General features: G+C 41.0%; 3 protein-coding genes across 3 annotated transcripts in view; 2 read left to right on the plus strand and 1 right to left on the minus strand.

Annotated features, from left to right (window-relative positions):
• Positions 1-355: 355 nt before the first annotated feature.
• LOC136445970 (uncharacterized) lies at positions 356-4,896 on the plus strand. Its single transcript, XM_066444229.1, has 5 exons — positions 356-476; positions 1,958-2,115; positions 2,586-2,705; positions 4,240-4,345; positions 4,668-4,896. The coding sequence occupies exons 2-5, from the start codon at positions 1,996-1,998 to the stop codon at positions 4,739-4,741; spliced, it is 420 nt and encodes a 139-aa protein (XP_066300326.1). The 5' UTR covers positions 356-476; positions 1,958-1,995; the 3' UTR covers positions 4,742-4,896.
• Positions 4,897-7,562: 2,666 nt separating this feature from the next.
• LOC136446335 (uncharacterized) lies at positions 7,563-8,980 on the plus strand. Its single transcript, XM_066444684.1, has 3 exons — positions 7,563-7,712; positions 8,458-8,568; positions 8,813-8,980. The coding sequence occupies exons 1-3, from the start codon at positions 7,587-7,589 to the stop codon at positions 8,978-8,980; spliced, it is 405 nt and encodes a 134-aa protein (XP_066300781.1). The 5' UTR covers positions 7,563-7,586.
• A 797-nt stretch (positions 8,981-9,777) lies between these two features.
• Positions 9,778-21,715, minus strand: part of LOC136446027 (dual 3',5'-cyclic-AMP and -GMP phosphodiesterase 11A-like) — a 40,557-nt gene continuing 28,619 nt past the window's right edge. Inside the window, exons 12-22 of the mRNA XM_066444296.1 lie at positions 20,772-20,918; positions 19,424-19,531; positions 18,669-18,728; positions 18,038-18,147; positions 17,374-17,464; positions 16,716-16,816; positions 14,528-14,605; positions 14,212-14,275; positions 13,738-13,812; positions 13,302-13,385; positions 9,778-11,953 (exon numbers count right to left, since the gene is read on the minus strand). Coding sequence (XP_066300393.1) covers positions 11,492-11,953; positions 13,302-13,385; positions 13,738-13,812; positions 14,212-14,275; positions 14,528-14,605; positions 16,716-16,816; positions 17,374-17,464; positions 18,038-18,147; positions 18,669-18,728; positions 19,424-19,531; positions 20,772-20,918 — 1,380 coding nt within the window. The 3' untranslated portion in view covers positions 9,778-11,491. The remainder of the gene's footprint in view (positions 11,954-13,301; positions 13,386-13,737; positions 13,813-14,211; positions 14,276-14,527; positions 14,606-16,715; positions 16,817-17,373; positions 17,465-18,037; positions 18,148-18,668; positions 18,729-19,423; positions 19,532-20,771; positions 20,919-21,715) is intronic.

Below are 21,715 nucleotides of genomic sequence, written 5' to 3' on the forward strand. Positions count from 1 at the left end.
AGAAATGCAAAACTTGCCACGTTGAAGAGAAAATGGTAAATGATGAGTAGATGATAGCCAAAAGACATCGTTGTCCAAGTATGGTTGTCTTAAACACTATCAGCATAACAATACAAATATACGCATAAGAGAAACAGTGTAAAACGTGAACAGTATCGTCGGTTCAAATATAACGTTAGAAACGTGTTGAATAACCTGGATTTGTTTCGGGATTTGTCCAATCCCGATGTTTGCGTATTGAAAGCTACCGTGAAATTAAACATTTTATGAAGGGTTTTGTCGTTCTAAAAGATGCTAATCTCTTTAATCACATGCATGAAACCACATGCATCAATACTATCAGGCTCTATCAAACTAACTTGTCAGCTAAGACCACGTGATTTCGAGTCGGACAACATTCCAGAGTCCCTCAGCTCGACCCCAGTGGCCTCATTGCAGACGACGACGCCGATCTGACAAGGCACAGGTTTTATAAGGTACGTTTCAGGAATCCTGAACAGTGGATAATTAATCATTCAACCTCAATATACACCAGTTTGATACTATGTAGGAGAAGACAAACTATGCTGGAATATTAGCATAGAAGCTTTTAGTAAAGGTTTTTAATTCCACAGTATTTTTCTAGCCATCTGTAAGACCTAAGTAGTCCTTAAGAGCTGAGGACTTTAATATCGATGATAACAGAAACACCTGAGTATCGTAATGATTGATTTAAAGGCCATTCTTTGTAGAAGGGTTACAAAATTGCAATTCTGGGTGTGTCAGCTTCGAACCACTGTTTTATTATGTTCATGTTTTCACTTTATCAACTTCATAATCTCCCAGCAGTTTGCATGACATAGCATCACATCCAAACATATCTTAGATATGAAATTCCTTTGCCACATGTTGAAAGAAACAAGATGGCAAAGAATTGATTGGAACTAGATTTCTTCAATCACATGGGAGACGATCTGTCAAGACAATTCCTTGGAACAAAGCGTCTCCGCTTTTTTCATTAGTCCGAGAAAATTCCTCAATTGTTCTCTAGAAAATCCAGGTGTTCTGAGTAATCCTCAGCGGAATACCTTAATGCGAGTGTCTACTTAAGGGAAGGGAGCGCCAACTTATAAATCTCTCACAAGGCCATCCATATGGTCGACATTATACCAAAAAACTTCAAATTGCTTGCAAATCGGCGTTCAAAATCCAATCAAAAATTATTTTCGATCAAAAAATAACAAAGTTCCTATAACTGAAATGTGAACTACATGTGATTTGTTGTAGCATATAGACGTCTCTGCTCAGATTGTTAGGCAGGTACTCAGTTATAGATAACAATGGGCACAATTGTTTGTTGATGATAATCATAGGGAGTGGACGCCTCTCTTGACATTATCTTTTGTATGCAGAGTCTCTCGTCCGTTGTCATACCATCCACAAATGCCTATAGCTAACAACGCGCTGCAGCTCAATAATTCTGGGTTAACTATCTTGAGTGGGACACTTCACCCTGGGCCCTTCTTTTCATCGTGCGTTCCCTGATCATCCACGTTGTTTGTCCCTTTCCATGTTAGGATCTGGATGAGCAAGGACTATCATCACTGTATTTGCCGTCGTTAAAGATAATGATGTGCAAACCACAGTCAAATACAACACCACGAGAAGCAGCGATTTGTTTAACCCGTCATCAAGTAGTTTAAAGGATATGGGGTGGGGAGAAGTAAACATGGCTCCGATTTAGCTTGATTTTACCAATATCATAACACGTACGTAGGTCAAAAGAATAAGGCTTATGTTGAAAACGTGCTAAACGTGCTCCAGGATGCAGACGACCTGGGTGGCATAGACCGGTTTGTCAACTTAACGGCTGCATTGATAAGTGCACGTAAAACACGTACACAGCCAAGCTACATTGTAGACCACTGTTCTATGACTGTCTGTTAAAGAAGTAACAGCGACCCTCTCTCCAACACAGTGTGGTGAAAGACTTAAGACTTAAAGGAAGGAACAGCCATGTCTCAGATGTACGTGATCAAGAACCGTGGGTCCGGGCGGGTGCTGGACGTGGAGCGAGGCGGCCAGGTCCTCAACTCTCCCGTCCTGCTCTTCGACAAGCACGCGGAGGACAACCAGGTGTGTGTGTGTGTGTGTGTTTGTACCCATGACTGAACATGGTGTATATGTTATTGTTACGGAGAAAGCTGGCTGACCCAAAATGTCAAGGTTTCACTCCGGTGTTAAACAGCTCAGTCAACAATTTGTATTTTACTGACGCATGCATCTTCAACCTGGGTCAAGGCCTTAGTAGCGCTGACATAGCCATGTACGTAAACTGGAGCACGGAGAGATTTTAGCCTTTTCTTTTCCTTTGGCTTCTCATAGGTAACGTTAGCCAGCACTAACTTGACCTGTCGATTAATCTGCTTTTTTCTATCCCTTGAGAGTATATTACGAGATTTGAAACATATTTCAGGCACGCAGATGCAAAAATAGGAATAATCAGGGTCAATTTCTTTTTTCAATTCGTTTGAATAAAAGTAGAATGAGCCATATTCGTGATTTCTACTTCATACGTTTCTTTCATGTATCCTGTGCTTAATTAGAAATGGACACACAACAAATATAACCAGATCTGCACCGCCCTGAAGCCCGGTGGTGAAGACGTGGCCATCCACATCCATGACCGTGGTACCGGCCAAATCATCATGTCCGTCTGCCAGAAGGTAGGAAACACATCCTTCTATTATCTTCGAGATGATGTTTTCTGTAGCGTCTGTCTGTCTGTCTGTCTGTCTGTCTGTCTGTCTATCTGCCTTTCTGTCTGTCTTTCTGTCTGTCTGTCTTTCTGTCCGTCGGTCTCTGAGCTCTGTCTGTCTGTCTCTGTCTGTCTTTCTGTCTGCCTTTCTGTCTGTCTTTCGTCTGTCTTTCTGTCTGTCTGTCTGTCTGCCTATCTGTCCATCCGTCTGTCTGTCTGCCTGTCTGCCTGTTTGTCTGTCTGTCTGTCTGCCTGCCTGTCTGTCTGTCTGTCTGTCTTTCGTCTGTCTTTCTGTCTGTCTGTCTGCCTATCTGTCCATCCGTCTGTCTGTCTACCTGTCTGTCTGTCACGATAACTCGAGACGATAACACGATAACTCGAGAATGCCTTGATGGATTGCCTTGTTCACATATGTATCCTCTAGCAACTTTAACATAAGATACTCTTCCTGCATGTATTCCATATACCTATCAAAAAGTAGTCCTGGTGCACATTCACTAGAAGGGAGAGGGGGCTCCAAACATGTCGGAATCGTTTGCTAATGATTGATTAGTCTCAATCGTCATGAAATTTTTGTGCCTGAACTTTTGACATCTTGACGCAAATGTTTCAGGTCTCACCATCAATCATATCTTTAATCATCATACTTGTTAACAACTGCCTATTGTGTGACGGGTTGCCCGAAGCTAGTCCTAACCTTGTAATTACGTCTGGGTGTGAGATTTATCTGTGTTGATCTAGCCTGAATATATATCACAGACAATCAGTGCTTTCAGTTAAGTGTTGTGGTAAAGATGTTCCAAACGCAGTATTCTGTATACTCACATTTTACAGCTTGGAATCTACATCCAACAGTATACGCGTTTATTTTTTACTGACATAAGATGGTAACGGTTTCCTTCATATGTATCAACGTTAAATTCTTATCTAAAAACGTACTTCACCTATGGCCAACATGTATTGTACAACGGCAAAATAAGAATATGAAGATCTCATAACTCAGTGACATATCTAGACTTTTTTTAAATTTCTTGCTTTATTCGTTATTGTGAATTTTTCGCTGATTCTGTGTATGCCATTTTCTGCTTACTGTAAGTCTATTTATATTCGCGAGAAATTTAAGATCGCGAGATTCGCGAAGACCTTCTCTTCGCGAACTTAGTCGTCTTATTGGGCCTCCCCCTCCCCACACCTTCCATCCCAAACACTAACACGACGATGGCAAATTGTACCGATGACAAGACTCAACTGATAACAGACCATTCACTCTTTCCAGCATGAAATTGAGTTTATTCATCACACAAGCGATACATCGGGTCATTATTTGATTACTTAGTACTTACGACGAACGGTAAAAGAAAGTACACTAATAGTATTCAACTTTGGACTCGAGTTAAGCCAACTTTTGCCTGGCTCTCTACAATATTCAAATAACAACATACACAGGGCAATCAAAAACATAGATGGTAATAACTATTCATGACGTTGTTGTTTTCTCCAAGGATCCTACCCAAGCCAAGGATCAGATGTGGCTCCGTAACGATGACGGCACCATCGCCTGTTATGACGACCCGACACGTGTGCTCAGCGCAGGCGCAGGAAACGCAGGTAAAGTACCCGGATGTTAAAATGAGCATCGTCAGTAGGTTTAGTCTTTCCAACCTCAAGTGTAGTCAAATCTAGATTCAGCAACCACCCGAGGGACTGAGGAAAATGTTGCTGAGGACAGGTGGTTGCTCAGAACAGGGGGGGGGGTAAACTATGTAAAATGGACAGGACTGTTTTAATGTGGCTTTTGACTGAAAACCATACAAAATAGGGTATAAATATCGCTCTGATATGTAAAAATTAAGTAAAGATAAGCTGTCAACTAAATGTATTATAGATTTTATTTTTAATGTGAATTTTGTGCAATGTTTCCTGATTGCAGGCGACCATCTGAAGGTAGAGCAGAAGGGAAACCCGCCACCAGCCAGCCAGCAGTGGGACTGGGAGGCCGTGTAGAGTGCGCATGCGTCATGGCCGCCATCTTGGTTCTGCCTCGATCTCTCCAAACATTTCAAGCACGTGCACGCAAGGAGACTGTGGATATATACATCAGTTTTATTGTTTGCTTGCTTATGTTCCTTGTGAGGGACGAATAAATGGTGTTGCTTCAATTTGTTGCCTCGTGTTTTCAAGAAATCGGACGACTTCTTTCATTTCTCAGTACATGACTCGTATCTAGACACCAGGACGTAATCACAACGTGAAGATGCTCCCAACAACGTTTTTCTGGAATAAATAATGTGAACTAAATCTCGTACTTATAACGTTTGATCAAACACACATACAAGCACACACCATATGACACACACACACTCACGCAGACACATGCGCACGCACATGCACACACTGACACATGCACACATACACACCACACATACACACACACACACACACACACACACACACACACACACATAAAAATATCAAGATCTTATTCTGAAAAAAACGTGCATTTGTATGTTTGTGGCCAGGTTTATATGTTATAGAGAATATAGCATAGACATTTTTATAGTTTCATATTTCGTCGAAAGTGGTAGACCTATTTGAAATATAACACAGTTAGCAACCTTACAATGTGTACGTTTGATACGATACGGCGAAGAAAGTCTAACATTAGGGAGTCGGGCTCAAAAGGCTACCATGTAAAGTCATGAATTTGCTTTTGTCGACATCGAGTATATCATTCGTTAACCACCGTTCTTGTAAACAACTACCTATATTGAGTGACGGGTCGCCCGAAGCTAGTCCTAACCTGACGTCTGGGTGTCTAATTTATCCGTGTTAGTCTGGCCGGAATAAATCACAGTTCTAGCAGCCCTTCTACTGGTACATTGTCAGGCTCCTAGAAATCCCCCCACCCAAACAAAATGTTGAGGACTTCGCCCCCCACCCCACCCCAAAAAGATCATCCTGAATCCCTTGTTTCCTGCGGCGACCCTGCTGTTACCATGGTGTTAACGTTGGTGTCATAACTGGTTTCCCTGATCACAGAAAACGTGGTTAAGCCGGCGTCACAATTTATGCGAGCGTCGGCCGACTTTGTAGATCGCCCGAAGCTCGCCGAATTTCAAAATCGCCCGAGCGTCGACCGTATTTTCCAATGAAAATCTCGGGCGACGTCCGTCGAACACTAAAAATCCCCCACGAGATGGTACTATCTCTTGGACATGGACGAAGTCAGTATCGACTGGACTAACCTGGTAAAAGGCCAATATTTGGATCAACTTTGATTTCTACAAATCGCCCGAAGCCCGCGTAATCGACAGGACGTCGGCCGTGCTTCGGCCGAAAATACCCATTTGGAGCTCGCCAACACGTCGGCCGAGCTGAATTTCTTATTTGTGACGGGGGCTTTAGGGCCATGTTTTAAACGAGATAAGTCGTACTGGGCACTATGTCTAATTCTTTGTAGTTTTATATTACGATTGGAATTAGTTTGAGTCCGATCCTATCACGTCTTATGTCACCTGAAACATAAAGGCATGCTTAGAATTTTCAAAATTCACTATAGAATCAGTGACAATCGTCAAGAGAAAGTTACCTAACATCTTAGCAAAAGTTCCAGAGCGTTACGGTTTTGGGAAAGCTATATCTTTCGCCAAGAATAAAGGACAGGGACGAGACAGACACTGCACGAAATGGCCTCGGATCATGACGTATCCTGACGTGATCCGGAACCTAAGATCCGGAAGAATCCACCGTATATTTCTCGGCAGGCTAATGGGTATCCAAATTTTGGGACTCAATGTACCACTTGCATATTTGAGTTGTGTAAGTGGTACCTTGAGTCCCAATATTTGGATGCCCATTCGCCTGCCGAGAAATAGACGGCCCCGGATCCGTTAAGATTCTTCCGGATCTTAGGTTTCGGATCACGTCAGAATACTTCAGGATACGTCAGGATCCGAGGCCATTTCGTGCAGTGAGATGTTATGTCTGATCAATCCGTAGTGATGGAATCCAGTTACGGGTTTCAATCCGCCCGATGACGATTAAAATGAGAGTTGAAAAACCGGTACGTCCGACCTTCACATCTGCACGTACTGTCGACATTCTAATAAGCGAGACTCGAGGTAAGTCTGACTGGATCATACCTTACGTGTACTGTTTATTGACTGTTGTTTGGTCAACTTCTTCCAAACCTACGTATGCTACGTATGTCTGTATGTGTAAATACACTCCTGAAATGTACAATAACAGCGCACCCGTTGGTATAGTCATAGAGATTTCCATACATTGTAGTGTACCGTCTGTAAAATGACTAAAAGTTGGGTCAACATTTTCAACCCTCCCATTGGCATTGCCCTGATTGATTTTGAAGTTTGTGTCTTAAATATTGCACTGTGGCGCTGTGAGGGTTAATCCTGAAGCCCATTGGACATTAATTATTGCTCGCCATCAGCAAAGTCCTGGCATAGCATTCAAACCATTCTATCGGACTAACCACACCAGCCAGGGGGAATATTTGCCAGGAGGGCTTGGCCACCACCAGTTTAAATTGGCAAGCGCGGAGGAAATATTTACTTTACCGTGGACTGACAATTACTCCTTTTTTTGCCGAATTCCACGATCCATACCCCCTAGGAAGGCTAGCATTCAAATGTTTTTCCAGTCCTTCCCTTGGTCACTGACGAAAGACAGCGGTCTGAATTTCAAAGTCTTATCCAGTTGCTCTAGTAACTATTTTTGACTTAGCATTCAAAGGGTTTACAGTTCACATCGACTCTCGGAGACTATTGTGCAAATTAAAAGGTAGAAATATAGTTATTGCATGCCTACAGACATCAACCACAAAGAAAACATGTCGGTGAAGTATGTGTACATCCGCCATGCCGTCAACGGGATGCTTCTGACCGTGGCTGACAAAGACGACCCCATCAACTCCCAACTCGTGCTGAAACCCAACATCGGTGGAGATGACAGCCAGGTCGGTAGGGGGCGTTGCTTCATACACAGTTTCGACATACTCAGTAATTAGATAAATGGGAGATATCGTATCACAATAGGCTTACGTAGGCACCAAAAAATCGGTCCTTTAAAGTCAATTCGTGTTTCAATGATTCTTGAAATCATTCCAAATTTACTTGAAGTCATCTAGACCAGTTTGAGAAATGTTCTCAGGCTTTAAGCCTGAAATCCTGTATATTTTCACATTTTTACATGCTGAGAGGATATACCCTATCAGAGCCTAATCTGCAGTACCGCTTCCGGCCGCAGCTAGAAAACTATCAAAAGGACCGTCAAATTGCCGAATTTCAGTCTTTTGGGGAATGAGGAAATCGCGAAAGGCTCACAAAGTGGTTTGAAGCTTTGATGTCTCTTTGGTTTGGATTTCGAAAACGTGATCATTCAAAACCAAAAATAACAATATTTGCGACATTTTTCAATAAAACAACGGGTTATTTTGATAATATTCTTTCGTCCAACTTTACGAATGAATATTAGTCGCGTATGCACTGCCTTAAGATTATCACGTTCCGAAGGGCTACCACTTTTAAATTCCAACCGTATTTGGAGAACGTCGAAAACATTGAACCATTAACGTAACGGTGTTTTTGTCTGTTTGTCTATCGATATACAAAAGTGCAATACATACTTGTGCGCCTAAGTTTGATTGATGCTAAATAGATTATTGTATAAGATCTTAGATTCCTGTTTCTATGTTTTCTTAGATCTTCAGGTATTCGGACTCTGTTCTTTGCACCAACCTGACGTCCGGCGAGAGCGAACTGGCCTGTCAGTTTGTCCCAACTGACTGCTGCGCCATGGGACCCTGCAATAAGGTAAACCAAGCCACAAATCCTTATACGCAGATTCAAAACGTTTGCTATATGATGGTCTGTATTCTGTACTACTTCAGACTTGCCTCCTGCTTAGCCGTGACGTTTAAGAACATTTTCTTCTTTTTACGTACCTGGGGTCCAAAGTGGCTACACAGGCTCATTTTGCAACTAGGCCAAAATATTACGAAATTCTACCTGTCCGGTTCCTTATTTAGTGACCCGAAAGTTTTTGTTCACTCCTCAGGGCTTTAACCAGAAGTGGTTCCATGGCGACGACGACAGGACCCTGATGTCCGGACAGGACTCCAACCTGTGTTTCACCGCGGATGGAGACAGCGGTGAAGTGGTCAGGGTCATGCCCAAGGCCTACCCAATCACCGCCAAGCAGCAGTGGGACGTCATCCAGATGTAACGTGCCACCACCATTTCTACCACCACATTTTTTGGCTTTAAGTGCTTTAGATTTTAAAGGAAACCCAAGCAATATTATGGCCCAAAAATCGGTTTTTGAAAGTCAATTTATTTAGGCATTTCAATACATGATTAGTTCAAACAACACTATCACAATGTATAGCAAAATCCATGGCCACCATGCAAAAATATGACATCGTTGTGATGTGAGAACTCACTGAAAATCGTCGCCGGGGTTTTTGTAGGCTCTCGAAACTAAGGGAATCATCGTACGACACGTTTTTGCGCAGTTTTGAAATGCTCAAAGTATGAAGTTATTACGCAAATGTGCTAAATAGTGTTAGATGTTGTCACTACCATTAAGATTTCAGCTTTTTTTGTATTTCCATATTTTGGGCTCTAATATTGCTTTGGTTGCCTTTAAGCTTTAACTTTAAATGAGGTGCTTTTAGGTGGCAACAAATGACAGCAGTTGGAAAGAAGGGCAAAGGCCGTGTCTGTCGTATACATGAAAGTCTAGTACTTGAATGTGCAGTTAAGTAAACATATGATAGATGGCGCTGTAGCGCAGGGCATACGTTCATAGCTAGCCACCAAAATGCCATCGCATCTTTGAAGCATAAACGGTGAATCGCAGTGAAATCATGTCTAATTTATGATTTTCCTGACGACTTTCTTCTTTGCTTATTTGTGCTAGCAATATATTACAGTGTTGATCCTATAATTGTTAACAAAAGGGCAAAAAGTGTTCTGTTGATAGTAAATACTCTCTAGTCGAATCAATAAATGACAAAAGAATTTCTAATCACAGTTTATTTTTTTCTATATTCAGTTGATTCTGTAGAAGTGTTATAGAAACGTATATGCTTGATACACAAAGAGTAATTGAATGGTTGATATTTCAAAGTCAATGGCTCGAGTGTAGCTGACCAGTCCCATATTGTGCTAACGGCGGAGTAGGTGCGCCCCTACCGATTTTGTTGTGAAGGTCATGGCACTTCTACAAAGAAGAGATTTGTCAGCTGGTAAAAAAACATTGTTGTCGATGATTCAATGACATGTTTTTGGGCAACGACCACAATTTCACTCAAGTCTTATTCTATGTGTGTAACCTTGTATTTTTCCCACAAGGCCTGGTATACAAATGTGCCCCTTAGCTTCATTGATAATTTTGGTCAACATCTGGGGTTATGTAGAAACGTTTATTTATAAAGACGTTGGCAGCGTTCGGCAAATGCAACCGTCGGTAAAAGCTATGAAGCAGTGGCATAAAGTGGAGTTTAGACAACCATACTTCCATCAATACTAAATATTCGAATGATATTATCATTCATCAATTTTGTTCGAAAACAAAATGAGATATACGCAGACACTGTTTGTCTGGCTCAAATTATAAAATCTTTGCGTCAACGTACTTCATCATATAGACCCTCCACTTTATGCTCGTAATCTGTCGGGGGTCACACTTGCAAGTGCTTAAGACAAGAATAGGACACTTAGCACGTCACAAGGATTCGGCAGCAATAATACATTACAAATATCACAACATGAAATATTGTTCTGTCAGTAACACCACTAAATTCCACTAGATAATGTAGATTATAGAGAATTTCGTACAAACAGTCCAGTAACTTCTTGCATTGGTCGCATTCGGGGCAAACGCGTTAGTTTGTACTGTATAGGCACGATTATTTATACTATACAAGATCTCCACAAATACGGAGATATGTCCGTTTTCTCAGACAACAAAGGAAATGGTTAAACGTGTTGATTATGTTTCGTTTCAAGTACAGGTTCAACAACAATTTACATCGCTTATCGTAAATGCTTTGTTCTAAAATTGGAATGTTGTGCTCACAGGTAGTCAAACTTAGAAAGTGCTACTACTAGGAATACATATTTTTTTGCGTTTTTGTTGTAATCTAAAAAAAATGGATCATTACATAAGTAGACCAGGGGAACTGTTATACTTCTTCGTGTGTCAAATGCTTTCATAGCACTGACATGTTTCAAAACTCCTAAACATGACCTCTCATGACTAAATGGTTTTAATGTGTGAGCCAGCAAAATTGTAGCCAGCTCTATAAAGTATATATAACTATGCTCCCCTTCTACGACATAGCCCTCACCAATAATAGAAAAAACTGAAACATTTCAAATTTATTGATTACCTAATATGATAGATACATCTCATCCATGGCAAGGCACAGCTCCTATGGACGAGCTCTCAGTCATGTTTTATTTTGGAATGAATCGATCCCAGTTCTTCAAAACATGACATGAAGTTTGAATTCACAACCTTCTACAGCGATCCACGTTCTTCATTTCCAACATCCGGGTCCTGGCATGGAAATCAGTCCAGCAATAGGAGCCATTTATTGGTCCACAACAAACCAACCACAGGAGCCGATGGGCCGAGGTTGTCGGATTGTCCCATCATGCCATTCGTATCCAAGATGGCGTCTTGCAAAAATTTCAGATCTGTTTTCTCAGAGAAGTACGTTTATTTTCGTCAAGACTGTGCGCCGTTGCCTCCCTTCTCCTCGTAGCTTCTCCATTTCCTGGACACGATGATTTGACGGTCGGATATGCTGGTCTGTACCTTTAACCTGCGGTCAAACGGTCTTCCCGTGATGCTGTGCCGCTTAGACGTCAACCCCCTCCGCTCGAATAGAGGTTCCTGGAAGTGAACGGCTTTGACTTCCCTTGGAGTAGGGGGAGGTGCTTTTGGACTGGAAGGGCCTTCCTCTACGCTGTCGAAGCTTCTCCGTAGGGCTTCTTCTTCTCTGTATTCTGCTGTGACACTGCTAGGGTCCTCTCCACCGGAATCTGTGCTTCCAGCCATCGCTCTTTCCTCATCACTCTGTATGCTCATGCTGCTCTTTCTCTCTTCGTTAAGTTTCAGCCACTTGTCCCGATTCCGGGTGACTCCGTCTCGTAGAGGTGCCAGTCTCGGTTCCACTTTTACCAGGGCCTAGAATTAAATGTTACACTATAACAACAGTTTTCAAAGCATTCGATCATACTTCTGATGCTATGATGTAGTTTAACTGACTTAGTGACGTCCTTATATTATGAAAAAATATCGAGTATAGTCAGTTACCATTGAAAACATACCTCAAGTTAGAATCAGGAGTTAGATAACTTGGCAGCACATTCTACAGAAAGATGTGTCGCAAACTTCATTTACAACTTTGCTCAGTGTTGCTAGACCTCCAGAAGTATTGTGCTCTTGATTTGAGCCAAATATTAGATAACAAAAGCAGAACAGGCGTACGACTTAAATTACTGTCCTACACAGAGCCTCGCCCGCCGCCTATACAATAGATACCTTGCTTGGGGAGGCTCTGTCTGGTAAACCGGGCTGAGGTTTCCATTTTGTGGGCGTGTCCTCCAGCCAGGTGTCAGCCAATCAGATAATCGGATTTACCTAAAGAAAACATTCAGACGATTCTCTGATTGGCTGAAAGCTGGTTAGAGGCTACGCCCACAAAAGTGGAAACCTCAGCCCGGTTTAGCAGAGCCTTTCCAAGGTATGTGTATAGTAGCCTCCGATGCAGACTCCTCCCGGCTGTTTTCTTTTTCAAGTTAGCTGCTTTTATGCTATTACATTTTTTTTCTTATTGCTGGCCGAAATAATTTTTTAATCTTCTTTCCTTTGAGACGCCGAGTGGACGCAGGCTCCTTCCCAGTCAGCAACAAGAAAAAAAATGTAACAGTAAAACTGAAACTTAAAAATAGAAAACAGCCGGAAGGAGTCTGCAACCGAGGCTATGTGTATAAGCCGCAGATAAGGTCTCATTCCTGTATTACTCCGCGTGTATACCCAAAGAATCCGTCCAAAAACAATAACCGGGCATGAGAGGCGTGTGTTTAGGTAGATCATAAATTGCCTTTTATCGGCCCGACTTGATATAAGAAGAATTTGAGATGAAAGCTAGTTTACAACTGTCAGAATTAAGAAGGAAAGTTTCGTCATCCGAGCGATAGGATACGAGCGATACGCATTTTTCTATGAGTGCTGCGGTCGGCGCTAGCGGTACAACAGCGACATCGTGCGGATAGTGAGTACTTGCAGTTTGAAATGCGATAAATATCGTTGTCACGGCTAGTTTTGGGTGAACCTTTTTTTTGCTGCATGACGAAGACGTGTGCTTCCAATGAAAGTAAAACGACTCCATCATTTTATTTTGTTTTCTAGATATTTAGTCATTTAGTTGCGTATTTCAACGTTGATTTCAATGGAACAGCCTAACACAGGAATGAGACCACAAGGCTCTGTGTAGGAGAATGCTATTAATCTGATAAGGAGTTGCGCTCACATCATACAGTGGAAAACACACGCCGTCTATCCATCCAAGCTGCATCTCAGGTAAATCGTCCTTTCTTCGTCTGTCAAACAAAGCCTGGAACGAGAAGTTGAATTTCTGATAATTTTCTGCAGTACGGGTGGTATATCCTAGATAGTATCTAATATAGCTGTTGCTTACATTGTAATATATAAAGTATTTAATATACACGATACTCCAGCCTCAATTGTAATAACAATAAGAACAATAAGATTACTTGATGATCTTGGGTTAACGATTTTGAGCTTCACATTATTTTTGTTTCCAAGTTTTCCTCTTTATAGGGGCGACGCGCTTACGTAGTTGCCACCACCATATCATAGATATCACCATCATTGCTAATATTGTATAATTACCATTGCCAACTTCTGTAACTCAACATAATAACCCATCGAAATCATTAACATACCGCTGGTTCCAAGTTGAGCTCAGCGCGCTCCTTGTCTCCCTGGTCAAAAAACTCACTTGTCACCAGTTCGGCAACCTGGGGCAAAAATCAATACCGAAGTGAACAAATCGTTAGAAAAGTAAAATGGTTTGTGTTATCTGCATATAGAAGAAGGTCACCAATGTTCTCTCACTCTTTGAGAGAACATAATTCGAAAATAGGATAGACCGCAATTACCTAAGCGATATTGTTCAATTAGAATAAAACGTAGGAGACGGTGGTAGCTATCGACTTCCGGGAACCTTTGACCCACCCCTGACGTCACACATCCCAGAGTTCAGTGCGCGTCAAGACAGTGGCTTAAATTCTTGACGAAGACCGATGGACACGGAAAACAAACGCCGAAAAAGAAAATTGTAAGTTATTCCCTTGTGTTATATAACTTTATCATCGTATAGACGGGCTTCTAGATATTATCATTGGTGTTGAACTGACCCTTTTCTGTATTTCCCAGGGCTTGGTGACAGCAGCTAGGTCACACGCCGTCATCAACATACCACTGAAAAGAAACAACGTTCATAGACTGGAATTAGCTTCTCATAAGAGCTATCTATTTCAACAACACTTGACAAATGTACTATCAACAGCCAAAATGATAACTGATGATAAGACATGTTAACATTTTCTTTCCAGGTTTCTTTATTACATATAAATGGGTGTTTTCATATAACATTACGCAGTCTATGATATAAGAGATATTGTGTATGACAATGATTCATTCGATGGCAAGAATGATCTGTAATACACCAACCGTAACATTTCGCGATGCTTCTTGTCATTTCTGTCAAACTCGCCACTGCTCGCAAGGGAAAAGAACTCCTTCCGAATCCTAAGTTCGAAAAGAGAAGACATTGTTGATGTTGGGTCAAAGCATAGTCATCTAAGCCGCTCTAAAGTCAACTAAAGACTCCAGTTCCAAACATATCAGATTCCACAGTTCTCACTACACAGTAGGCCTTCAAATAATGAAGGCTAAATCGGTGAATAGTTTCATCAGGTTGGTAAGTCACTGAATAAAAATACTCTTTTTAAGAAATTTATTCCACCGACGTTTCGGTGACCAACTGTCACCTTCTTCAAGGCAATTATGACTGGTTCACATAGTAATGCAGCACAGGGGTCACTGCTTATACATAATAATGAGATGTATTCCTAAATGTTTAGTATTTACATATGTACAATCACAGGGGATGACATCACTATGCGGTCATGAAGGCTTAATGTATACTACAGTCCTGTCATTATTGTAAGTAAGTATCAGATACATAGCCTGAGATGTTCAAATTGCACCATCTGTAGTTAGGGCTGTTGAACTACTCTCCGCCAGCCAAACGACCAAAAAGAAAACCTGACAAAATATCAAGCCTGACAAAAACGCATCAAGGGACGTCAAAAGCAGTCCATATCCTTACCTCTACTTGGAGAGTACTATTGAAAGTGTATGCTCGTTTATACGTTAACGGGGGGCGCCCGAACATCGCACGCTCCCTAACATCGCACGGATTTTTTCTGATCTTATTTTGCATAAGTACGCCGTGTTTGTGTCCAATGACTAAGCTGATAAGGAAGGTAAATAACCCAAGTTCATGCACATAATTGTCATTTACATTCAAAACATATGTGTACATATTCATTTCTTGTTTTGTCGAAAAGAAGTATTTTGACAATAATGATGGTAGCGCTAAGTAGAGGGTCACTGCGTAGCTAGACGGCCCGGCACCTAAATATACGACCTGTGCCAAGCAGATACATAAGTCACACAGCTATCATACACATAAGAAAAATAACTTCATAAAACACTAGAAATTTGGGTCTTTAAGTGTTTGTTGAGAAGAAAACCGACCAAAGAAAAACAACGTAAACATTGCTGTCGTCTGACGACGTTGTTTTCCCGCCATTTTTGGGGGCCGCGATGGTGGCGGAACGATTCAGCGCACAGTTTTGTTACGCTCTAACATGTGATTGGTACCGTCTATGAAAAGGAAACTGAATACAGAGATGGCGAATATATTTTCCAATAAGTATACGGAGTATTGTTGATGTAAGTGGTGTCGTTTTTTCGTAATGATTTCGTAAGTCGGGCCGCATTCAATATGTACGTCGGGCCGCGTAGTAGCCTATTTCCCGTGGAAACATGAGCTGGGATGCGCTAGATATAGCCCTTCTCACATGACGTGAGAAGTGCACACAGTCAAAATTTTCCGGTCAAAAGAAAGCTAGAATATAGCAGACTTCAAGCCTTATTTACATTTCCCTAACTTCATCACCAACTTCCAAAGAGAGCAAAATTACCAAAGCGTAATAAGTTAGGCACATTATCTGGCGTAGCACTAAATCAGAAGGTACATTCGTGAAAACGTCTCACGGCGTCTTCCGCATGTAACGCGGAGCATGAAGGGCCAATGAACAGTGTAAATACATTTCTTGTCCAAGTATGGTCTTTAGACGAATGTGTTCAGAATTCATTCATTAAAACATGACCATTCTCTGGCAACCAGCAATGGAGCGCCGTGACTTCCAGCGCGTAAAAAAACGTCCGATGGTTGGGCACCCCCCGTTATGTCTCTGGTGTGTTTGATGTATTTATTGTAAGGTTGCTTGATAATGATAATGTTGTATCAATGAAAAAGCCAAAGTGTATATTCGAACGTGGAAGCTCGTTCCAAAGTACGTCTTCTATCTTTTTAACTTCTTCATGTGTAGTTGGAATTTGAACTTGTTTTTAATGCAGTGGTGTCCTTTGTAAAACAAGCCGCAATTCGGTATTGTTTTCGTTGACAATAAAAGAACATTTGATTGGTCGATTGGTTGATTGATTAATTAATTAATCGGTTGATTGATCGGTCGATTGGTTGATTGATTGATTGATTTGTTTGATTGATTGATTGATTGATTGACTGGTTGATTGGTTGATTGGTTTATCAATTGACTGTACTCACTGGAAATGCAGTGTGAGATCCGTGGACAAGATGGCGTGCTTCAACATCTTCATCACCTTACTGTACTCTTCGTTGGTCAGGTTGGAGAAGATGTTGTGGCTCTGGGATACAAGAATAATCAGACAAAAACGTAATGTCCTAAATTCAAGATTGGTGCTATTGCAGATAAAGAAACGAACTGCTTATGGAATAGCAACACAAAGACTCACAGTAAGAAAATACAGTTAATACATTTTGGCTAAATAACTATTGAAAATAAAGAAACGATAAGAACTCCGTTACTTTCAATATCAACACAGTGACAGGCAACTTCAAAATAAATTCCCCAGGGAATACTCATATGTTGCAACTACGCATGCACGAACACATTCCAGAGATGCCTGTACAATTCTGGGAATTCTTACAAATCGGGCGTAAAGTGTACTATTAGGCTCACCCCTTAGGCGTCGCCGAAAACGGACAAAGAACTCCTATGAAATAGTGACACAACGACTTCAGAAAGGAAACAGTTAATACATTTTGCTTGGGTAAAAAGGATGATGTGTTTCCAGGCCTTTTGTAGAAGATATTGTACGATGGTTTTCTTAATTTTTTGCCTATTTTCATAATAATTTGCTTGGGTGGTTGTTAAAGCCTAATGATGAATGCTAGCTTTTACCTGATTGTTCAAAATCATGACGGCGTGGTTGAAATGGTGGTGCTCCATGGTTGCAAAAGTCCCGTACAGTTTGGCAAGCGGGGACTGGCTCCTGTATAAGACAAAGAACGTAAAGTTTGTATGGTACAAAATATATTGTGGTTAATCCTTTGACTGCACCTCCGTCCCCGTATCTATCAACACATTCATTCTGCTTCTGAATTCATCGTATCTTTGCCTTAGTGTATGGAGTTTTGTTTTCGGTGAATCCTGTTGTTTGTGTTCTTGTGTGTTCGTACTTGTTTGAATATACCGTTAGTAGAGTGGCAGAAAGTGCAGGGAAGATAGTGTCACCGCAAAGGTCAGACTGGCGGGGGTGAAAGAAAGTAGAGTTCAGAGGTGGTAGAACTATTATCAGACATTCCCGTTTATGGGGTCAATGGAAAAGGCCACTAGTTCACGGGGAGGCAATGTTTCTGGTCTGTCTGTCTGAGTTTTCGCATTTATGTATTTTCTATTTTGCTACTCATTAACAGGCTCACCATAGAGTGATAGGAAGTGACCAATGGACACATGTATACGCAATGTCAATCAAAAAGTTATTTGCATAATGAATAAACTACAATTGCACAATACATAAGGAGGCTTGAAGTCCTCGACATCTTGTTTTCTTTTATAAACTTACTTTTGCTGGAACGCGTTGTTTGTTCCTCTGTGGTCCAGGTCATGGCAGAGACAAGCGACCAAGAGAACCAACATCTCCATGGACGACATCTTCTCGGCAAGGCCTCCTGCCTGCAACATCAAGCCAGAAGAATCACCGACCTGTTCTACGACCTGGTCTTACGGTGCAACGTCGCCGAGCAGCAAAGTAAGACACGTCCATGCTGTCATGCTATTTTCTTATATCAAGTCTGCAAACGTCTGCAAGGATTCCTTTGATACTACTTGTTGCAGTGGATAAATCTACTGGGGCCATGCAGACTACCATGCAGTTGGGCTAGCAGGAAGGACATGCATCTGCGTGCTGGTAGTGTGGGGTATCTACCTATTGGTAAGTTTCAAAGCGTGAAGAAAGATAGTGTGATATTCCAGGTCCGTGGAGCATTATAAAACAAGGAATCCTGCAGCTATCTTGCTGACTTGTTTGAGAAGACCATTGTGGTGGACATAAATGCTTAAAAATAGTGTGACAGCAAGGACTTTTTTCTCCTTGTACTTCGCTGCTCGTAACGGAGTCCTAAGTCTACTTGGCTGCAAGATGTGCGTGGGGGGAGGGGGGCTGCTCCGCTAGTCCCGTGTACCTGAGAACTTACTTGTTGCCTTAATTGGTCACCTGGGTCATCTGAGAATAAGTCTTCTCCCATACCACCGTTCTGTAAAACAGTACATGACATGACAGGGATCGGGGGTTGGAGATTACAGTGTACGGCTTTGTAATAGAACCTCCATCGGAAGTCGGGAAATAATACAACAGATAGATTGATAATAAAATCTATCGATGTAAAAAAAGACATACGAAGGTAGATAGATAGATAGATAGATAGATAGATAGATAGATAGATAGATAGATAGATAGATAGATAGATAGATAGATAGATAGATAGATAGATAGATAGATAGATAGATAGATAAATAGATAGATAGATACATGTAGATAGATAGGTACTTACATACATGTAGATAGATACATAGATAGATGGATAGATAGATACTATAGATTGATGGGTACGTAGGTGGGTAGACGACACCAGGAAAAGACAACTAGATTGTAGTAGATAAATAGTAGGTGATTTACTGACCATAACTGTCTCAAGCATTCCTTACCTTTACGATGCTAGGATGTCCTTATTGATGTTGAAAATCACCACTTTACATACATACACATTATAAAAGATTTCCCAAATTCAGGGAACTTTTTAAACATCTTTATAACTCTATTATCTGCAGCTTTCTAAAGCTAAAATGTCAGCATTTTCCGTTAAATCCACAACTTGCATAAGACATCGATACGATTTGAAATGAAAGCCATTGGACACCAGTTATTGATAACCATAGAAGCTAGTTTTACCGTGAGCATGACGTGCATGACCTGGCACACGTTGAAGGCGTGCCTCCAGTTGTGGTAGGCTACGTTCCTGTAGTTCTTCCTCACAGTCAGCATCAACCTGCACAGCGTCTGCAGTCACATCAATATAAAATACGTCAGTAAGGTCCGGAGCCTTGGACATCTTTAGTCGGTTCAACGTATGGCACAATCAAACCTGATACGACAATTACTGGTGTAGGCAAGTACCCCCAGTCACAGGTCACATTAAAACAGCCAAGTCACATAAATGGCGAATACGTCAGTGAAGTCTGGAGCCTTGAACATCGTCAGTCGGTTCAACGCGTACAGTCAAACAAACCTGGTCCGATAACTACTGGCGCAGGCAAACCCATTCAGCCACTACCTCCAGCCACAAGCCACAATAAAACGGCCCCATCAATTTTTACATAGTTAACCAATCCTTTCATGAACAACCACCAGATGCAGGCAACCACCTCTAGTCACAATCCATATCAAAACAGTCCCGACCATTTCTACATAGTTAACTCCACCCTGTCCAGAGCAACCACCTGCCATAGGCAACCACCTCCAGTCACAAACCACATTAAAACAGCCCCATCAATTTTTACACAGTTAACCCCAACCCGTAAGCAACTATTTTCCTCAGCCATTTGAATGGTTGCTAAATCAAAGATTGACTGTATTTAGGAAATCCATGTATCCAAAGAATGAATATCAGCGATACATGGAATAGTAATATTTTTAGATGCTCTCCTACACTACATTCTATGATATCATTATCATATCATTGCAGCATCTATTAGTTATATTACTAATCCACTGTATTTGCTTTTGAATAATACAGAGATTTATGCATGATTATCTCCACTGCCATAACGTTTTCTATAACTACGTCAAGATGATTATAGACCTGATTAGGCCATGTTGATTTGATTACATGGATGACATCCTCTAGGAACCCCAAAACTGATGCGAGGGTGCGAATTAACAAACAAAAAAGTTTAGCAAAAAATGTTGCCTTCATTATGAAATCTATGTAGCCAGGAAGGTTGAACAAAGGACTTAATACACAGTATAATATTATATCATAGCGAAATATAGGTTCTTCTGTTTTGTTTTTTCAAAACTTCTTCATTGACTTCGGAATTGATTTTGGCAGTCTACGACATTCAACCACCCTCTTTTTTATAATTTACCGCATATATTTGATATTTTTGCACCTGCTTTGTATAATTCAAAGTATGGTGGAAAACTTTATTTTTTTATTTTTGTAATCGGACGAAAATTGATGCGCGCGCGGATGTCATCCATATAATCAAATCAACGTAGCCTTAGCTGGAATACATACCTCATAGTCTATTTGGAACTTGTTGACAAGGCCCATAGACTCAAACATACTTATTGACGCGGTCAGCATCTCATCTCTGTTCAATAAGAAGTCATTAAACGTAAAGGCCTTGAGATTTAAGTCCTCTTCAGGGGGAATAGGGGATGCCTGAAGATCACAAAAGAAAAAGGAACAATCAAATGTTAATTTGCATACAAAGTGTTGTAGTATATAGAACCATGCACACTGCCCTTCATATTTTGATCTATGAATGTTACAGCTGAGTCTCTCTACATATTCAACTAGACATACATATGAGCAGGACCATATTGTGAACGAGAACGGCATTAAAGAGAATCATGTATTTTTATCAAACAATACTCATTCATATTGATAGAAGCGGTTTTTTTCTCGTTCCTTTTATGTAAAATTACATGCCATTTATACACTTCTTTTAAAGGATGTTAAATGTTACGGGAATGTAAAGTTCGCAAGTTTTCGTGAGGAGAACATGCATGCAATGGGAGGGTAAAATCGCATTGGGTCATTATTTTCCATGTCATATTTACGACAGAAATAACTTGAAGATGTTTAAAATCAACGTAAGGCCCCCAGAAGGTAGATGGCAAATTGTTCTAAATATAGTGACAGACAATTGATATCAGAACCATCATTTGAACGATCATAAAGCTTTGCGGGATACGCAAACGTACTAGATGACACATCAACTAAATCAACTGTAGACTCTACCCTACATGGTACGTTTGGTTAAACCCTCCAGTAGTTCCTTACATATTGAAAGACAACAATGCATATTGATGACGTCTCGCGGCATACATTTTTACATGTGTAAAATTCAATCGGACACTCACAGTACAGATCTTCATAGATCTACCAATAATCATCTTAAGTAATTATATTTAACATTCACCCACCCCTGGTATGGCATCAAGCTGTGTTGGGAA

The sequence above is a fragment of the Branchiostoma lanceolatum genome, chromosome 12, assembly GCF_035083965.1.
Source record: "Branchiostoma lanceolatum isolate klBraLanc5 chromosome 12, klBraLanc5.hap2, whole genome shotgun sequence".
NCBI lineage: Eukaryota > Metazoa > Chordata > Leptocardii > Amphioxiformes > Branchiostomatidae > Branchiostoma > Branchiostoma lanceolatum.